This window comes from Mauremys reevesii, linkage group 15 (genome assembly GCF_016161935.1).
Source record: "Mauremys reevesii isolate NIE-2019 linkage group 15, ASM1616193v1, whole genome shotgun sequence".
NCBI lineage: Eukaryota > Metazoa > Chordata > Testudines > Geoemydidae > Mauremys > Mauremys reevesii.
The window spans coordinates 23,100,070-23,120,867 of NC_052637.1; the positions used below are offsets into that span (position 1 = coordinate 23,100,070).

The 20,798-nt window shown below is 45.6% G+C and overlaps 1 protein-coding gene across 9 annotated transcripts in view; it reads right to left on the minus strand.

Moving 5' to 3' along the window:
- Window positions 1-20,798, minus strand: part of STX8 (syntaxin 8) — a 168,855-nt gene that overhangs the window by 24,648 nt on the left and 123,409 nt on the right. The window contains exon 8 of one of the 9 annotated variants that reach the window (XM_039501278.1): window positions 3,463-3,803. The exons of the other annotated variants lie outside the window; for them this stretch is intronic. Within the exon in view, the coding sequence (XP_039357212.1) occupies window positions 3,781-3,803 (23 nt within the window). The 3' untranslated portion in view covers window positions 3,463-3,780. Of the gene's footprint in view, window positions 1-3,462; window positions 3,804-20,798 lie in introns of those variants that run through there. 9 annotated transcript variants of the gene reach the window in all.

Sequence of the window (20,798 nt, forward strand, 5' to 3'; positions counted from 1 at the left end):
TAGGGTGACCAGATGTCCCGATTTTATAGAGACAGACCGATATTTGGGGCTTTTCTTATATAGGCACCAATGACCACCCCTCTCTTTCCCCCCACACACACCCTCTCTGTCCTGATTTTTCACACTTGCTATCTGGTCACCCTAAGTGGAGATGTGCTCTGGCTTCCACCTCTGACTTCAAGATGTAGTGCAGATGGACAAGCTATTTGTTTTCCTCCCTCAGGGATTTCAAAAGTTTATGGTAAACTAAGTTGTGCTAGTAATTGAGCTTAGTTTTGCTCATGTTTATAGCTAGACATGCCCACACTCTCACTTCTTCTTGTCTGCCTACCGCTATCACATGCAGTAAGATTTCTGCAGACAGCTAGTTCTGTGCAGCGCATGATGCACTTGGCATTAGCTTTGTTTACCACCAACTCCTTTCTCTCTCCCCGATGAACTCATAGGAGAGCTTTCTAGCACACATTCTTTCTAGAACTCTTACCCCTTTGTTGTCTCTCTCATGCAGCAGAGAACTTGCATAAAGAACCAATGGTTATTTTCTGGTAGCTCTGCCTACCAAAGCTGATTTTATAAAATGAGGTATCAACAAAATATACGACGTGGAAGAGTCTGGTACACAAATAACAGGACGCTGTGGCCTAATGGAGGAAGGGCTCCTTTGGAGCTGGGGACTGCAAGATACATCCTAATTTGGGTCACAATAGTCACATTCAGGCTCAGCACAAGTGTTAATTGACTTCAGCGAGACTATACCTGTGCTTAAAGAAACACGCATGTGTAAGGACCTTCTTGAACTGGGGCCTTAAAGGAGGAAAGATAGTTTTCTGGTTAAGGCACTGGACTGGGCACTTATTCTTGGATCAATATTTGGTTCTGTCCCAGACTCTGGGGGAGATTTGGGACAAGTCACTCAATCTCTCTGTGCCTCGGTTTCTCCATCTGTAGAATGGAGATAATAGCTTCTTAGCTCACAAGAAGGTTAAGGGGGTAAATTCACAAGTGACTAACAGACACTCAGATGCCACAGTGATGGGAGCCATTTACGTATGCTCCAGTGGGTCCATCTAACAGCCAGCTGGCTTAGTGGTTGGGCAATGGCACTACAGTTCTCTTCTGTCTGCCTGCTCTGGAGAGGGCCCTGTCAGGGTGGACACAGCAAGACTCAGTCCCTTTTGCATCCTCCTTCTTCTCCCCTTTGGGTTCTGTGATGATGGGGAGGGAGTAGGAAGGGGAGCAGGCCCTCCCACTCCATCCGCTCCTGACTCAGGGCCCAAAGGGGTGTTGCAGTGTGCAGACCATTCACTGGTCCACCCAAGTTACACTCCCCTGGGACCTTCCTACCAGGCTGTGGCACATCTATTTGGAGCATGCACTGCGCAGCCCCCTAGGGCTCCCTAGAATCGCCATTGACGTTACTGAATCTGTTCATGCTAGTAAGCACTATGCCCGGTAGTCAGCAATTACAGTATCAGGCCTCAGTGGTACTGAGACGTAGGCAAGTAAGTCAATTTACTCACGTGAGCACTCCCATGCGCCTTGTGTGTTTACGTGTGTGCAGCCTCAGACCCTTGGTTTGTGCTCCTGGAGGTAGTGCCAAACACATGGAAGTCTTTGCATTCTAGTTTTTATAAGGGTGATGTCTCATCCAATACTAGTACATGACCTATGGGTTAGGAGGCCTAGTGTATCCTCTGTTACTGTTTGCCAAGTGTTCACTCCCAGTCCAATAAGACTTGAACAGATGAGTAGTGTGATTTTTTTTAAAAAAAGATTTTTTCCCTCTAGTATCCAAACATACATTTCAGACACCATTCCCTCACTTTTCATTTCAGCAAGACTAAAAGAAATGAACTGATCATGCCAACTCAGCTCCGGCAGCTGTTGAACAGAATGTAGCAAAGCCTACGCCTTATCTTTATTAACTTTTAATTGGGTTAGGCTTTGTATTTTTAAATCAAATGCCATACTTTTCATAGTTAGGAAAATCTGAGGGCCCACTTCCTCACACACAATAGAATTCCTTTTGTACTTTACATGGACAGCTTCATTTTCATTCAGTAAAAACTACTGTGCTTTAATTTCTTCAGTTTCTAGTAATTTTACTAAATACAATGAGACATACATGTTGTATGTACAGGGCCGGTGCAATCATTTAGGCGACCTAGGCGGTCGCCTAGGGCGCTGGGATTTGGGGGGCGCCATTTTCTTCGGCAGCAACCGCGGCAGCCGGATCTTCGGCCGCCCCAGTCACCTCCAGCATTTAGGGAGAGGGAGCTGGGGCAGGGGAGCGCGGTGAGGGCCGCTTGCAGCAAGTAAGGGGGGGGGCAGCACGCAGGGGAACTCCCCGCCCCAGTTCACCCCTGCCCCGCCTCCTCCCTGAGCACGCCATGGCCCCTTCACTTTTCCTGCCTCCCAGGCTTGTGGCGCCTAAGCTGATTGACACCGCAAGCCTGGGAGGCGGGAGAAGTGAAGCAGCGACGGCGTACTCGGGGTGCTTGTGCGTGGACCAGAGGTGAGCTGAGGCGGGGGGGTGCCTCAGGGCGGAGGGTGGGGAGCTGCTGCGTGAGGCGGAATGGGGGGGGAGGGGGAGGGTGCAAGGTGGAAGTTTCACCTAGGGCGCGAAACGTCCTTGCACCGGCCCTGTGTATGTAAGCCTATTAGCACAGCACACCTTCCTTAAGAAAAATGTTCTATAAACTATACATCCAGATCAATTCCTTTGTAAGCTGCTGTAAGGCAAGTAAATGTTATTTTAAGTGCTTAACAGTTACAGGTCTATTTGTGCAGTACTTTATATTCTGATTTCGTAACTGATACAAAGTGTTCTGAGGAGGGGAAAGTTTGATTTTTTTTATAATACTGAAAAAAAATAATCAAAACCTGTTTTAACCATCTGCTGCAGTAGTCAAGGAGCACCTGCGTACAGTTTTTCTAGACAATGCTACAGTGTTCCTAGGTTTCATGCCTTAAGCATTTAGTAGTTTTATATGAAATTTTATGAGCATCAAGTAGAACAGAAACTTGCATAATCCTTCCAATGCATGCTCAATCTCACACAGGCATTGAGCTATTGGGATGATGTTTTTCTCAACTATTTTAGGAAGACTTAAACAGTAGATGGACCTTGATAAGGTTAACATTCAAGTGGAGAAATATTTATCATCTCACAAATATGGTGGTGGAAACAACTGCAACACATCTTTCACCATGGTTCTCAGAAATTTAAATACAATTAACCCACTGCTAAGAAACCTGAAAATATATTATATACTAAATTAGGTAAATACCAACTTTTGCTGAAACATATCTTTAATACCTGTACATTTGTTGATTTTATATATATATATATATGGCACTTCTGTTGAGAAAAATATTTAAATTAATAATTAAAACAGGAACAATATTCTTAGAAACATGATCACCCTTTGGCAATCCAAAGGAACCAGAACACCTCACTACTACGGAAAACAGCAACTAAATATTTATTATTAATGCCACTTACAGCTGTTAATAAGAAACAACCCTTCTAAAAGTGCCAGTGGAAACAACAGACCAGGTGAGACATAGGATATTTCAGAAATAGCCTCCAGCCAATAAGCACAGAATTGTGATGAGCAATTACATTCAAATTGCACAATCATTTTTTTAAAAGTCCATGGGTAACTGAGTCTGAAGAATAGAAGGCTGATAAAATACCACAGTTCAGTAGCAATTTAAAAACCCTTGTTCATGTAGACCAAGTAGGGAATTCAGTCCTTTCTGAACTCCTGAAGTAATCTAACTGTTAACAGAAGTTTCTTCTAAAAAAAAAAAAAAAAAAAAAAAGCATTTGTCAGAGCCCACACACACTGATCTTTGATTCCTAAATGCTAGTGCACAACACATAATTATTTTGGTTTTGGAAAACCGCTTTGCCTCCCGTGTTGGGGTGGCTAATTTTTTTAAGGCCCTGTCTTGAGCAGTGCCAAAACTGTAAAATTTATGCAAGTAAAATACAAGAAGTTTGTTCTCATTTTACAAAAATGAAGTACAAAAAAGGACAGAAAATTCTCACATTATTTCATCTCAATACTTTTCTAAACTTTGCTAAGTTTATAGGCTCCTAGCTCTAGTTCTCTGCCTTTGCTATCACACATGACAAATATAAGCTGCCACAGCAGCTGCAAAATAAATGTCTTTAAAGGAAATAAAGAAATAATTGCATTAAGAACAAAGAGCAGGGGAAAAAAGCTGACTGGGTGACATGAGTAATGCAAGGCTGAGCTGGATGTACCCATGGGACTGAATGTGGTATTTGTTACAGATTAATACAGGGTAACCCCTCTATACTCACTAACCACTGGAGACTTTTGTTCCCAACAGAGAAGGGTAGTAAAAACAGAAGGGGAATTGGGAGAACCTGCATATGGCAATAAGGTTTGAAACCATGTCCTCATATATACAGTATCGTGTTCTCATGCCCTGAAACACGTCCACCTTTTTTAACTCTTTATAGTGTTACTCCTTAGATAGTGCCAAAATTACATATGGAGGTTCACAAAAAAGAAGTCTGTATAGTGAATGCACCCGTTGTAAGACAAAAAATGATCAGTACAAAATATTTTGACGTGAAATTAAATTGCTTATCTTACTATACTGAGTTTTCCTTTGAATCTAGTGCTGTAGTAGTTTTCCTTGTTTATTCCCCTTGCACCTCTAGGAAGAAAAATAGTAAAGAGGCATATAAATCGTTGTGGCTCATTTGTCTGAATTCTACTGCTTCCCCTGAATTTAGGACATTCCATATGCTTCTCCAGTACCACTGTTTTGATAGTATTACCAGGAGTGTCCCTTATTAATCACCTTGCCACTAAAAAGTCTCTCTGGAACATTTGCAATCTGTTTCAGTTTATTCTTAATTCATTAAAAGCTCACCAAAGGCGAATACATTCAAAACTAAGTTCTGCCATTGCAGAACTCAAAAGAGAGAAGAGGTTTTTTCCTATTACCTATGTTTATTTAGACAATCCCACCCAGTTTCCTCCACTCCCAAAATATCAGAGAATCACTGGGTTCTGCCTTGTCTTGGTCTAGAAATATGTCTACACATTTAAGGATTTGTAGCTAGGAATGTTTCCTTTTAAGCTGACATTAAAATTCATGAAACTTCCTGGATATTACTATTTGAGTCAGGATGTTTGGAATAAATTCTTTATTGGCACAATCCTGCAAGGTACAGAGATCTACGGGACCATTCATGTACTTAAACACGTTCTTAAATGCTTTGCCAGATCAAGGATAAAGTACCACCACCCAGCAGGTCAGAGCCTTTACAGGGTACAATGCATCTCTAAATATTATGGAACTGCAGCTTGTGGGTTCTTCTGGTTCATTATAACTAGGACATTTGAGACCAACTGGTTAATAAATACAGTGACAAAGCACTGTAAAGCAAGATTTTCCCACTAAACAAAAATTCGATGTTGTACATACTATTTATTCATTGTTCTTCTTTTCATACATCAGTGGCTGATGTTACAAACTGCATACCTCAGCAGGTAGAGAGGGATGAAGGAGAGATAAAAACATCTAGGTTGTTAAGTTGATGATTGAGCAGCAGTGAGTGGAGCATAGATCTACACATGTCCTGGATTTGATGATCACCTGGTTGTCACTTGATGAGCCAGCAAGGATTAGAAGTGCTATGTAGACAGTAGAGAGCCGTGTAGGGTACTTAGAATCATAGAACCATACGGTTAGAAGGGACTACAAGGGTCATCTAGTCTAACCCCCAGCAAAAGTGCAGGATTTTTTGTGTCTAAACTATCCAAGACAGATGGCTATGCAGCCTCCTTTTGAAAACCTCCAGTGAACAAACTTCCACAACCTCCCTAGGCAGTCTGTTCTATTGTCCTACTGTTCTTACAGTTAGGAAGTTTTTCCTGAAATTTAATCTAAATCTGCCATGCTGTAGTTTGAACCCATTGCCTCTTGTCCTACCCTCTGTGACAAAAGAAAACAACTTTTCTCCATCTTTTTTATGGCAGCCTTTCAAGTATTTGAAGACCGTTATGTCCTCCATTAATCTCCTCTTTTTCAAATCAACCATACGCAGTTCCTTCAGCCTTTGCTCGTGTGGCTTGCGTTCCATCCCTTTGATCATCTTTGTCACTCACTTCTGGATCCTTTCCAGTTTCTCTACATCCTTTCTGTACATTGGTGACCAAAATTAGACACTACTCTAGCTGAGGCCTAACCAGTATCGAGTAGAGCGGTACTATCACCTCCCCTGACTGGCATGCTATGCCTCTGAAAATGCAACCTAAAATTGCCTTTGTTTTTTGAAACAGCATTGCATTACTGACTCATGTTGAGGTTGTGATCCTCCACAACTCCCAGATCCTTCTCAGCAGTGCTGCTGCCAAGCCAGTTATCCCCCACTCTGTATTTGTATATTTGGTTTTTCTTCCCTAAGTGTAGCACCTGACACTTGTCTTAGTTGAATTTAATTTTGTTGTCTATAGGCCTCTTCTCCAATTTAATCAAGATCCCTCTGAATTTTAGCCCTATCCTCCAAAGTGTTGGCAACCCCCACCAGCTTTGTATCATCTGCAGACTTGATCAGTATGCTCTCTATACCTACATCCAGGTCATTAATAAAGATGTTAAACAACTCTGGATCCAGAACAGATCCACGTGTAACTCCACTTGAGACCTCCCTCCAATATGACCTCATTCCATGAATAGTTACTCTTTGTTTGCGGTTGTTTAACCAATTGTGTGTCCACTTAATGATAGTTCTGTTAAGCCCGCATTTCTCCAGCTTACTTATCAGAATGCCATGTGGGACTCTGTACAGACACTGCTCACCCAGCTAGCATAGGTATAAATAGCAGTGTAGACGGTCAGGCACTGCTTAGGTACGTACCCTACACGGCTCTCTACACACCCAAGCAGTACCTCCCATGTCTACATTGCTGTTTTTAGCAGAGTAGTGTGGTCACACTGCCTCCACACAACAGAGCCTTTCCCCGATACAGTGAAAGATACTGGCGGCGGCGGGAAGTTCCAGCAGCTCCCCTTGGCAAAGTCCTTCCCTGCTGCAGGGAAAGGCTTTGGCAGTGGGGAAAGGCTCTGGTATCCACACTGCCTCACCCCTGCCAGATCCTTTCACTGCCGCATACAGCTACACACTGCAGTGAATCCAGACATAGCCTGCCTTTCACTGGAGCATGTAGCTACCTGGACTCTACACACCCCGCTGCAATTGTAGACAAGATCTTAAGACTGATCATGCGGGTGGTGGTGGGAGTGCCTTATGCTGTTTAACAGCAGCCCCTCTTCGCTGCTTCAATATCTTGTGTTAGTGAGTTCCACAGGTTAATTACAGTATGTACTGCATTACCAGTTTCAAATGTGTTGTTTTTCAGGTCAGAAGAGTGGTGACTGCAATATGGGACCTTAAAGGAATCTGGGGGACCTACATCACCCCAGGAAAAATACGCTGGATATCAAAATTTCTAGTGATTGAACAAATATGGTGTTTTGCTTTGTATAATAGTAAAAAAAGATCACTAGTGCTACCATTGAAAAAGTAATATTGTTTACATGACTTCTAGAACAGGGGTTCTCAAACTGGGGGTTGGGACCTCTCAGGGGGTCGCAAAGTTATTACATGGGGGTTCGCAAGCTGCCAGCCTCCACCCCAAACCCCGCTTGCCTTCAGCATTTATAATGGTGTTAAATATATTAAAAAGTGCGTTTAATTTATAAGGGGGAGGGTCACACTCAGAGGCTTGCTGTGTGAAAGGGGTCGCCAGTAAAAAAGTTTGAGACCCACCGTTCTAGGAGGACTATCTGCAGAGCAGTAACTCAAGCCAGATGGTGCAAGTCTGCAGAAGTTTCACATATAAAACCAACACTGAAAGTCTTTTCAAATGACAAAAACAGATCCCCTTCATTGCATTCTTATAAAGGTGTGTCTCAAACTATAAAATGATGTTTTTTAATTCTTGTCTTCAATCAGATTATACAAAGATGCATTTTAAAATTATACTTCAGATTTATCATTCCTCTGTTATAATCTATATCACCTGTGGGTGTGTTTTATTACTGAAGATCGATCCACCTTTAAGGACAGGGCACTATGAAAAGACCCTGTGCTCTCTGGGGCGCTGATCCAGCAAGCAGATCTGCATGGCCTGACCCAGGCATCCATGCGGAGCCCTACTGACATCAGCTGGGCCTCACATAGGCACAAGGGTCTGCCAACCTGGATTCACATTCAGAATCAAGGCTCAGGGGCCAGACCTAAAGCCCTTTGAAGTCGATGTAAAAAACCAGATCACTTTCAATGGGCTTTGGGTCAAGAACGACATGGTGCTCGATATTTAGATGAGGTGGCTGAAGGGAGCCAATGGGCTTCTACAATGTGGCTTCTGACAGCTCGTTAATAGTGGATTGCAGTTTGTCCAACAGGTCCTGCTCCAGCTCAGTCACACTGGCACCTTTAGTCCGTGCAGGCTACACGCTGTGCTAAAGATAAGGACAGCTGCAGACTACCTGATTTTACTTTTTCTAGGTGCAGCACGTGGGACTGCAGCAAGGTGCTGATGCAGCCCTCAAATGGGCAACCTCTGACTTAAGACAAGTCGTGGAACAGGAATGTTATTTAAATAAAATCCACGTTTACCCAAAGCGTCCTCTCTCTTTGCTCCAATTACATTTTTTCTCTCTTTAATTCTGGATAGAAGTCAACAAAACGTTACCACCTACCATGTATTTTATCTTGAAATAGGAATTCTATTCACAATGCCTGTTTTTAGGAGGCGAATAAACAAAAGGAAAGGATGGTTTTCCTCTCTCTCTCTTTTTTTTTTTTTGGAAGTACAATGAAGGTTGGTGCGAGGTGAACCTAATGAAGTTTAAAAGTTAACACTTTTGATGGGCTGTCACTAATTTCTTTAAAAATGAAGGTTCGGGTGTGGCAGTTAGTTTGCTTGCTAACAGAAGTCATTTTTTAAAGCTCTATGGGGATTTTAAAGGCTTTGAGAAGAGATGTTTAGTAAGATCAACTGCCAAGAAACATCTCCCAGTTAACTTCCTTTGGACATAAGTCAGTAGCTGACATTAGCACAGCAGATCTATCTGCAAATCCAAATTTCTAAAAAAAGACAAGACAGTTTTCCGCCCAGATCAGTGGTTCTCAACATTTGCCATTGTGGGCCACATACCCAGCTCTCTATGGATTATGCAGGCACAATATATATACTACAGTAACTCCTCACTTAAAGTCGTCCCAGTCAACCTTGTTTTGTTGCTGATAAATTAGAGAACATGCTCATTTAAAGTTGGGCAATGATCCCTTATAACGTCCTTTGGCAGCTGCCTGCTTTGTCCACTGCTTGCAGGAAGAGCAGCCCGTTGCAGCTAGCTGGTGAGGGCTTGGAACCAGGGTGCACCCGCAGCCCCACTATTAGCTCCCTGCTCCCCTAAGTTCCTTGTGCTGCAGCCCCCCAGCAGGCTATCAATTGCCGACAATTCAGCTGCCCCTCTCCCCACTGCCATGTGTTGCTCCTGCCCTCTGCCTTGGAGCTGCTCTGGGGAGCCTCCTGCTTGCTGTGCAGAGGGGAGGGAGAAGAAGGGTGCTAATGTCAGGGTGTCCCCCTCCCCCCCCCCCCGCTTACCCCATCTCCATAAAGTGGGGGGGGGGGGAGAAAGGGGGACAGATAGAGCTCAGGACAGAGCAAGCTTGCTGGCAGCAGCTGCTGTCTCAATTTACTAATCCACTTAAAAAGGCAATGTACTTAGAGTGGGGTCAGTGTACTTAAAGGCGCAATGCGCATCTCTCTCTCTCACACACACACACACACACGGTGAGTGTCTCTGTCTGCCATGCTGTCTTCCCTCCCTCCATTTGTGCTGCCTTGTAGAGCAGGGGTCTCAAATACACGGCCTGCAGGGCTCTTCTGTGCGGCCCGCCAAGCTCCCCGCGCCCCCCCGCCCCTCTGCCTACCTCTAGGTAAGTGGCGCCGGGCCGGAGCTCGCACCCCTCCTGCACCCAACTCCCTGCCTTGACTCCCTGCCACATCCCACACCCTAACTCCCTGCCCTGAGCCCCCTGACGCACCCCGGACCCCTCCTGCACCCAACTCCCTGAGCCACTGCCGCATCCTGCACCCCTCCTGCACCCCAACTCCCTGCCCTGAGCCCCCTGCTGCACCCTACACTCTGAGCCTCCTTGTGGTCATTTGAGTTTGAAACCCCTGTTGCAGAGTGTGAGGCTACATTAACAACGGGTTAACCCTTAGGGTTCAGCTGAATGCTAGTTCATCATTTAGTAGTAAGGCATTCCCTGGGAAATATCCCACCCTCTTACTTCACCACCTCAACCAAACTTCACAATCATCATTGCTGTGTACAGTATTAAATTGTTTAAAAGAGTGTGTGTGTGTGTGGGGGGGGTGTCTCGTCTGATGAAAAAAATTCCCTGTAACCTAACCCCCCCAATTTACATTAATTCTTATGGGGAAATTGGATTAGTTAAACATTGTTTCGCTTAAAGTCGCATTTGTCATGAACATAACTACAACGTTAAGGCAGGAGTTACTGTATCTGTATGGCCCTGAGGATGTCACATGTGCTTGCAGCTGTGTGCTGATTGGGCCAGAAGTGGCCACAGGTTAAGAACCATTGCCCCAGACTGATTTTGGTAGGGAAAACATCCTTAGCAAGGCAAACATTTTTTTTAACATTTTAGCGTTCGAAACACATGGTGTGGCCTATAATAGTACTCACAATAAAGGATGATTTTAAGTCCCCTTCCTCACTTAACTTGCCAGTGAACATGGGAAACCATTAGCTCAAGCTGCTACAATTAACTCACAGCTTCCCCTTCAAAGGCTCGCACAATTCAGCGTTGCTTGTCATGCAAACAACCTGGGAGATTCAATCTCATTGCAATGTGAAAGGAGGGGTAAATTACTGAGTTAAGTAGATTATTGGGGAAGGAGTCACACTCAGCCGCCTTATGAGATGATTAGACCCTGGGAAATTCATACTGCAAATCTCTAGGCCCTGACAGTGCACATTCATTACCAGTTCTGCACAATCTGCAATCAAGAACTTCTCTGGCAGCATTAAATATCCCTCTTCCAATGGACTTTCATTTAACTTTTCAAAGAGGAGCTACATTTTAATTTTGCAGGGAGAGTGCTCCAGCAGTGAAGCAAGCACACACTCAGCAGTTCACCAGTAAAACAGCCATTTTCTTCAAAGAAATGCCATCATTTTCCAAATAAAAATGCTATCACCAAATCCGAATACACACACACACACGGAACATAGGCAACTGACTCCCTTTGGGTACAGTCGGATGGGCCTCTGCGAATAAGACACAGAATGAAGCAGTTATCTCTGAAAGGAGTTGCTGTTTTACAGTGGGATGCACATTTTAATAAATACAGCGTAACAGAGCAACTTTCAATTTGACCAGGAGAAAAGTTACAGTTGGGGCAAGACAGCCAGATGCTCTAGTGAAAAGAGCTTATGTGTTTGACTTTGTACCGCATATTACACAGGAAGTTACAGGAAAGAGTCAATGCCCGCGGTAGAAGACAAACCCGAAGCTCATGTTCTATTGTGGCCACTCCCTTTATGCAGGAAGAGGACTGCTGGGAAATACTGCCTCTAAGAAAGGCTGCTCCCCAGCAGCTTCAGTCAATGAGCTCTGCCACAGGGTTTTATTTGTTTAAAGGGACAGGATTTTCTTAGCTTAGAAGAGCCCATTTTTTTTGGTCTGGTACATTACAGTGTATGCTATTCACCGTTCTTTAGTGAATTTGGGGCTTCCCACTTTTTATGCAATTGTGTAAATCAAAAGGGAAAGAGAATAACACAAGGCGTGAGCAATATGGCATACGCAGGATAGCACTGGCTTGAACTCCCTCTTTAGTCACCTGATGCTGTTTTACTAAAGACAGGGATTTTTTAAGTCTTTTTTAAATGAATGAAAAGCGCCTCATAGGCGACAGGAGAGGATCTGCGGTTGCTACACTGGGATACAGCTGCTGAAAGGAAATTCCAGCACCACCAAAGTCTTATTCAACCCCAGTAACTTAGCTTTACTCTCTAGGGCAATGACAACCTCCTTCCCTCTCAGTCTGCCCAAGGACAACACTGAAATGATTTCAAAAGTACAACCCTTGTGCATAAGCAGACAGATGATCTTCAAGATACACTATCACTGATAAGCAAGAAGCATAAGGCCTGGGGACCCAGGTCACTGAACTGGTGTACAGGACTAATCTCCATAAGACAGTCACAGAAGGAATAGAGTTCTGAGATGGGATGTTAAATGTATAAATAAAGAAGATGTGAGCACGGAGAAGTGGTGTCAGGGGCACATCATGCAGGTAGGAATATGTGGGGTCACCTGAAAGAACATTATGGTTATTGATCTAGGGGATAAACCAGCTGAGCGGGATCTAGCGGCAACTACATGGGTTAGAGGTTATTTCTTTTTAACAAACTCTTGAACCATGTGGATGATTTCCTCCCCAGTACTGGAGTCAGCTCAAATCACAGCAAGTAGAAAGTACTGGAAGCTAGACAAGGATCAGGTATAGTGATTCCAATGTGAAACCTGGGAAACCATACTTTAATCCACACATGTGGTCCGCTTCCTCATGCCGGTGCTCCACCTGGCCATAATGTACTTAACTTTGCACTGGGCACTTCGCGATCTAGTGCGGCAGACCCAGGAGAGTGACAGTCTGACTATCATTCTGCTTGTTCTTCACTCCTGAGGGCATTACGTGCCGAAAAATTAAAAATTCTGCGCACAATATTTTAAAATTCTGCAAGTTTTATTTGCCAATAAATAAATGCAGAGGCTCCAGCATGGCAGTGGGGAGCACAGGCCACTGTCTGTACGAAGGTAGGAGATCACCTTGCAGTCCCCTCCTGCCCCCCCAGACACGGACTCAGTGAGGCTGCACCCAACCCTGACACAGCACAAGGCCTGGGCCTGCCCCAGAAACACCCTGGGGCCTAGCCCCTCTGCCCCAGACACACCAGATGTGGGGCAGGCAGGCTCAACCAGGTAGGATCCAAGTGTGGAGGGGCTCAGTGTTGGGGAATCCAGGTGTGAGATGAGAGAATTCTGTGTGGGACAATCTGGGTGCAGGCAGCTCAGAAGGGGGTCTAGGTATGGGGGAATCTGGATGCACAGAGGCTCGTTGGGGGGGCTCCAGGTTCAAGGGCAATGGGACTCTGCAGGGGCTTCCAGGTGAAAGTGGTTGGGGCTCAGTGCAGGGGCCTGGGTGTGGGGGTCTCAGCAGGCGGGTCTGGGTTCTGGGGGAGTGGGGCTTGGTGGCTGGGGGTCTGGGTGCACCTAGTTGGGGGTCAGTGGCATGGGGGTCTGCATGTGTGGGCTTAGGCTTGTCAGGGTGGGGGTCTAAGTACAGGAAGCTCAGTGGGGGGTGGTCTGAGTACAGGGCGGGAGGTCCAGGAACAGGGGGTCTGGGTGCAGGGGGGCTACAGATGCAGGGGTTGAGGTTCAATGGGATGGGTTCAGGTATGGAGGACTAGGTAGGGTTCTGAGTGAGAGTCAGGGTTGTAAGGGGTGTCTGGGTATGGGAGGTCCAGATGCATGGGGGTTGGGCAGATGGGGAAGCAGCTCCCGGTACAGTGACTGCTCCCCCTGCAGCTGAGGAGCGATGGGGGCAGGAAGCAGGGGAGGATGTTGAGCTTCCTGCAGCTGGGGGAGATTTCTGGCAGTGGGTTTGACCAGCCCTAACCACTCCTTGCAGGGGAAGAGGAAGTCCCATCCTCTCCTGCCTCCAGCCCAGCCCTGGGGTGATTTACCTCTCTGCTGGCTGCCCCATGTGCCTGAAACAATGTACTGGAGCAGCTAGTGAACGGTGTGTGACTGCTCTTGCAGAGTCACTTTGCTTCCCTGTCAGAAAGCCAGCTTTCTGCAGGGAAGCAAAGAAATCTGTGGGGGACTTGAATTCTGCGCATGTGCGGTGGTGCAGAATTCCCTCAGGAGTAGCTCTTGGACTGTGTGCTTGGCAGAGAGAGCAGCTGAGAATCCTCCAGCACAGAACCTGTGTCTTTACTCTCAAGACCTCCTTTGTTGAAACTACCTTGTTTTTATCAAGCTCCAACAAATTCAAAGGTAAGTCTTATGCAAGAAGCAAGACAACTCATTTCCCCAGTTTTTCTAGTCCTTTGCTTTGACCATTATCCAGCAGCCTTATACAAATAGTGCAGACAGATTTACCCCCAACACTTATCCACAGGCCGAGCTAACCGTGGCCTTTTCACTAAAGGGTATATTTGAAAATTTTCCTTTCTACAAAATTACAGCGTAGGGAATCGTCTACCAGTCATAAGACCTGAAATGCAGACCAGTGCAGCCATATCTGAACACGGTTGCAGGGGGTCACCTTCAAAAATGTTTCCATTGCCTTTGTATATCACATTACTGCAACACTGTCTAGGGGTTCCCTATACCAATGGTAAGAAATAGGGGACAACTGGAAAGCTCTGAAAAGGCACCCACTGTGGGCAATTAAATTAATCCCATTTGGGGCAACCTTTAGATCTGCCTATTGGAGTTTCTCCCCTTCTCCACAGCCTCACTCTCCCCTCTCTAATTCCCTCCCTTCTCCACCCCATCTATACTCCCTTCCTTGCTTATCTGTACACAGCTGCCTTGACCCAACCCCCATTCATGCCACACCTGTATCCAGGCTTTTTAAAGCAAACTTTTTCAATGAGAATTGCTCCGAACTTAGTGCGCCCCTTTGCCCTCAGGGGAGCACACTCGTCAGGGCTGTCATCCCTGCACACCAATCCATGGCAATCTATTTTCCTATTAAGGTACAAAGGCAACTAATATACTTAGACTCGCTGTATGGATTATCGAATGTATCAAACAGTCCTATGAAATGGGGGAAGAAAAGCTAACTACGCTTTGCAAACTCCTGGCAGTAGGGTTGCCAGGCGTCCGGTTTTTGACTGGTCAAAAAGGCACCCCGGTGGCTTCGGCTGGCACTGCCAATCGGGCCATTAAAAGTCTGGTCAGTGGCACAGCAGGGGCCTGGGACTAAGGCAGAGTCCCTACCTGACCTGTCTCCATGCAGCTCCTGGAAGCGGCCGCCAGGTCCCTGCAGCCCTTAGACTCTGGGGCTACAAGGGACTGGGAGGCTCCACATGCTTCCCCCACCCCAAGTACTGGCTCTGCAGCTCCCATTGGCCGGGAACCGTGATAAACGGGAGCTGTGGGGAGCGGAGTCTGCAGGCGCGAAGGTAGCACACACCGTGCAGAGCCGCCTGGCCGCCCATGTGCTTAGAGGTTGCAGAGACCTGGTGGCCGCTTCCTTGGAGTCACTGTAAGCGCTGCTGGGACCCCACACCCCAACCCCCTGGCCCAGCCTGAAGCCCACTCCCGAACCCCAAACCCCTCATCCCTGGCCATAGCCTGCACTCCCAGCCCATATCTCCTCCCACACCCCAACCCCCAGCCCGGTGAAAGTGAGTGAGGGTGGGAAAGAGTGAGCGATTTGGGGAGTGGGGGGAGGGGGGGTTATCATGGCAACAAAGCATATTTTAAACGTACCCGTGGGGACTGTCTTTGTAGCCCATAAATCATAGCCCATGACTGATTTTTTAAAATCTCTTCTCCACTGTAACAGCTCGGGCTGCTGGTAATAACAGTGATGTCATGGCATCTGGCCATGCCTCTTGTGCATGGATCTTCAAAATACACATTTCAGATAACCCTCCCAGGTGGCAATTTAATACCTCTCTCCTTTCCTGCCTTCATACAAGATGCAGTGACAGAAAAGGAAACTGCCTCTTCCTATTTATTATTTGTTCCTAGGCTACTCTGTGTGATGCTACAGAAGCATACAGTATGACCAAAGCAGAATTCGTTCACAGTTAGGAAGAAGAAAATGGCCCAAGTTAATTTTATAAAACCTGTCTCTGCAGCTTAATCTAGACACCAAGCACACTGTCTTCCTGTCATCTTCCAAGATTCAGAAGCTGGTTGCTCACTATGAAGTCACCGCAACGTGCTTAAGCAGAATTGTTACAATTCAAGTTTTGTGAATCCAACTGGGAATGAAAAGAAAGTGGAGAAGCTGCGTAAGCTTTGTTATTTTTAGTGGGGAAATTACAGCGTAAGAGGAAGGGTATCACCAGCTTGTGAGCAATGCAATTATTGTTATGGAGGATATTATGTGCTATGGGGCAGCCTTTGCTTCAGTTGTGATCCCAACAGGAGAAAAACTTTTAAGTATGCAACTAGTGATTTCTTCTAGCTAGGATTTAACTGGTTACTGCTAACAAATTACTTCAAAACTGGGATGACATACTTACCTAACATTAATGTGTCCCTCTCTGTCACAGGCAGACAGCCAGCACTGGTACTAGCATTAAAGATGGGTTCCAGCTATATCCTACCAGCTGTACTAAGTGGGAAAGTACTCTGGTGCTGGGCTTCTTGGTGCTTCTGGCACGCTGTCCAGGTGGCAGGTGTGTGTGAAAAGCCTGAGCTGTTAGCATGCTTTGCATCCCAGTTCAACATCCTGCTTATGCGCACCAAGTGATCTAGTAAATTATTCACCGATCTTGGCTGATCCTGGTAGCAAATTTTGAATACAGGAGATTCCTGGGCAAGGCAAATTTTCTATGCCCACCCCTTACTAGCCACTTCCAGACATTGATTTCCTGATCAGTCACCAGGCAATGAAACATCTCCTTGGCGTACACAGATGATCTTCTACCAGAGGACTTGAAGAGTTATTCTCTTCAAATCTGGGATATCCGGCAGATTAAAGTTCTCCAGTGCTGACTGAAATACTGCTGAGACTAACTCGTAGCAGGTCCTAGTCCAATGTCCTAGTCGAATGACCTTCCCCCTCTCCCAATTCCAAAAAACTTCTAATTTTTGTTTTTCAAATAAACTAAATATGAAATATTTTCCATAGTGTCTATGGGCTGGTAACATGGATGCAGTTGCTGCTGACCAGGAAAATGTGTAGAGATTAAATAAAGGTCTACCCAAGTATCAGTTTGTGGCCTTGCCGTGACATAGTATGTAAAAGGGGAGATATACTTTTGTCCATGATAAGGAAAAAAAGTAATATGCTCTTTCATTGCCTTGGCAATACTTTCCACCTCTGCTGGGCTGAGACAGCCACACAGGCCTCTTGGGGAAGGAGAAAATGGATTAGGGATGATTTGCTGTGAGAACTGCATGGTGACTTTGGGTGCAGCTTGGAGAGGCACCTCGAATTGCATAAGAGCAGCTGGGGTAGGAGAGGAAGGACAAAGTGACGGTGGAGTCCCTAGAGCACAACTGAAGGACAAGGGAGCAGGACTGATGGCAACAGAGGGAGCGGTTTGAGCAGCTGATCACCATGACAACCAGACAGGAGTGTCTGCACCAGCACCATTGCCAGTGGACTCTCCTACATGCTAGTATGTCCTGCAGCCAAAGCAGCTAGTGGACAATTCTGGGACGGATGAGTAATGAGTCAGTCAACACAATCTGAGGATGGAAGTGAGCAGATATACCCTGTTCAGTTGATCCCCATGCAAGCGTGGGGAAAGGAGAACAGGTTATGCTGACAGTGTGCAATTCCATTACCAGTGAGATGATAATGCACAGACTGGTATCATTGTGACAGTTTTCATGCACATAGCACTTTTCAATGTTGTTACTGCTTACGTATTTTACTGACTAGCAGTTCGGCTGACTGTATTTGTTCTTAAGGCAGTATTTTGTATTATGGCTTTGGGCACACTTGCATCCAAATGGTTTTGTAAGCAGCACCAAATGCACATTCTACTACTGTCCTACAACTACTCAATGTAATTAAACCTTCTTCTGCCAGGTGCTCATACACCGGGGTACGGATTCTGGGCAACAGAGGGTAGATCGTGTCCCCTAAAGTTACAGTAGGCACAGACACCCCACTGATAGCCATATTATTTTGAAGGAATAATGTCCCTTCTTCTCCAAACAGGTAAACTCCAGATTTCCTGAACACCCTGGCATCATGCACCTTGCTGGTGTATCCTAAGTTGGTGTTCATGAATCTGCCTTTATGGTCAACCAAGGCCTGCATAACAATCAAGCAGAATCCCTTCTGGTTGACATATTGATGTGCTCCTTGTGGTGGGCAAACAATGGCCCTGTGTGCCATGACGGCTGCATTCTCTCAAAGCCAGTTGTTATTTTGGGAATATTAGCAATGTCCACCGCGCATGGCTAAACCACAGCAAAAATCACCTCACAAATCTCCATCATAGTGCACCAACGATTGACTTGCCAACTGGTTAGCCACTGACTTGTAGCAGTCTGGCAATAGCAACCCGCTTCTGGACTGCTGGAGGGCTGAGGCAAGTTCCTCACACAGCTCCATGAAGGTGGCTTTCCTCATGAGGAAATTCTGGTCGCAATGATGGTCATCCCAGATCTGCATAATGATGTAGTCCCACTACTCTGTGCTTGTGGTCTTGTGCCATAACCACCCATCAGCACAGGGCAGAGGTCCCCCAAATGTGGGGCACGCGCCCCCCTAGGGGAGCCCAGAGGAACATTTGGGAAGGTGTGATGGACCTGGGCCAGCCCCCATAGGGGGCAGGGAGTGCTACCCAGCCCCACCCCACCCCTAGCCCTACCCCCAGCTGCGGCCCATTTAACCCTCCCCTCGGAGCCACGGCCCTGCTCCCGGCTCCAGCGGGGCAGGGACTGGGGTATGGGAGGGTGCAACCCTCAAAAGTTTGGGGACCATTGGCATAGGGGGAATCCACAGCAACAGCAACCTGCATCAGCTTGTTCCACTCTGCCATGTCATCATCTAGTCAGCATAATCTCCTCACTAAGAACTGCCACTTCCACTTTCTGAGGACCGCAAACCACTGCCGAACTGCTTTCCATTGCATCCTGCTGCATTAACAGTGCAGCCACAAGTAGGAACAGTTTGTCACTCTGTGCTGATCCATGCTCTGGCAGAGGCTGGAATAGACAGAAGTGACGTGCGTGCAAAGCTGGAAGTGCTTCAGGTTGCTGTGCTGAAGGACTAAGAATACTTTTGCACCGGATCTTGGGAAGGACAGACAAGCTGTCCCACAATGCACCACGAAACAATTCCTAGAGCTGCTCAACCCTAGAACATACCACCAGAAATCCTTTCACCAGGTTACTGCAGTGGACACATGGGTACGACTTGAATGTGGCCCTGCAGTGTGGCTGCTCACAGGTGGGTGTATCATCATCCGTAGCCCTCATCTCTTGGTTCTCAGGTTTCTAGTTCTCTTAGCCTGCCTGTGATGAGTTGTCACTGAGCCTGATGAGTCCCGAGGTCATTATCTACACATCCTAAGAGTCTAGCCAATCCACAAGCAAGGGTCTAACCACCTGACCTCAGGGCAGATATATAGGCTCTAGGGCTGTCGAACGATTAAAAAAAATTAATCGCTATTAATTGCAGTTTTAATGGCAGTGTTAAACAATAACAGAATACCAATTTTAAAGTATTTTTGGATGTTTTTCTACATTTTCAAATACTGGTATATTGATTTCAATTACAATGCAGAATACAAAGTGTAGAGCGCTCACTTTATATTACTATTTTTTATTACAAATATTTGTACTGTAAAAAAGTCAAAAAATAGTGCAACCTACAAATCGAAGCATAAAGTGGCATCTGAATGTTTAGCATATCTGGCATGTAAATACCTTGCAACACCGGCTACAACAGCGCCATGTGAACACTTGTTCTCACTTTCAGGTGACATTGTAAATAAGCAGCAGGCAGTATTATCTTCCATAAATGTAAACAAACTTATTTGGCTGAACAAGAAGTAGGCATGAGTGGACTTGTAGGCTCTAAAGTTTTACATTGTTTTGGTTTTGAGTGCAGTTATGTAAAAAAAAATCTACATTTGTAAGTTGTACTTTCACAATAAAGAGATTGCACTACAGTACTTGAGGAGAATTGAAAAATACTGTTTCTTTTGTTTAACTGATTCTCCTTTAACTTACACTCCATGGACTAAAATGGAGCTACTTCCGATTGCACTCAGTGTAAGTGAGAAGAAAATCAGATCCAAGTACAAATGCACCTGAACTTCATGGATGCATACTAGGAGCGGCTAGCCCATGTCTTTGCTGCCTCTGCCCAGGCTACGGCAGCTACACTACTATTTTTAGCATGCTAACTCACACAAGAGCTAGCATGATTATTTCTGGCAAGCTGGGAATCAGACCCCTAGCTCACAGTGTAGACACAGCCTAACTTGTTCTGTGGACACTGCTACAGTGCATTTTACGGAACTTTTCGTGAACTGTAGTCACACTTTGGTGTGCTGCAGTGCACACAAACTCACCACGTAGACAAGCCCTAAGAGAGTTTAAGAAGCAAATGTGGAACCAAGAGAGGAGAGAAGAAATGTTATAGTTCTTACAGGCTAACTAAAACGAGGAATATAATAGTAATATGAAAATTTACCAAGGTCCTGGGGATCAAGCTACTTCTCAACAGACATCAAAAAGGCAGGATGCAGGGACAGAGTGAGAATCCCTCCAACTCTGCACTTCAGTCCTATTTCTTTCATAATCAAACCTCAGGTTTCCTCCAATGATACATATTGGTGATAAATGTTTAGTTACAATTAATCAAACTCAAAACCTATCTGAACATAATGCTTACACACACACACACACACACACACACCCCTCATCTTGAGAAGATCCGAAAGCAAGAAGCAGAAAAACATAGAATTAGTTATTTTCC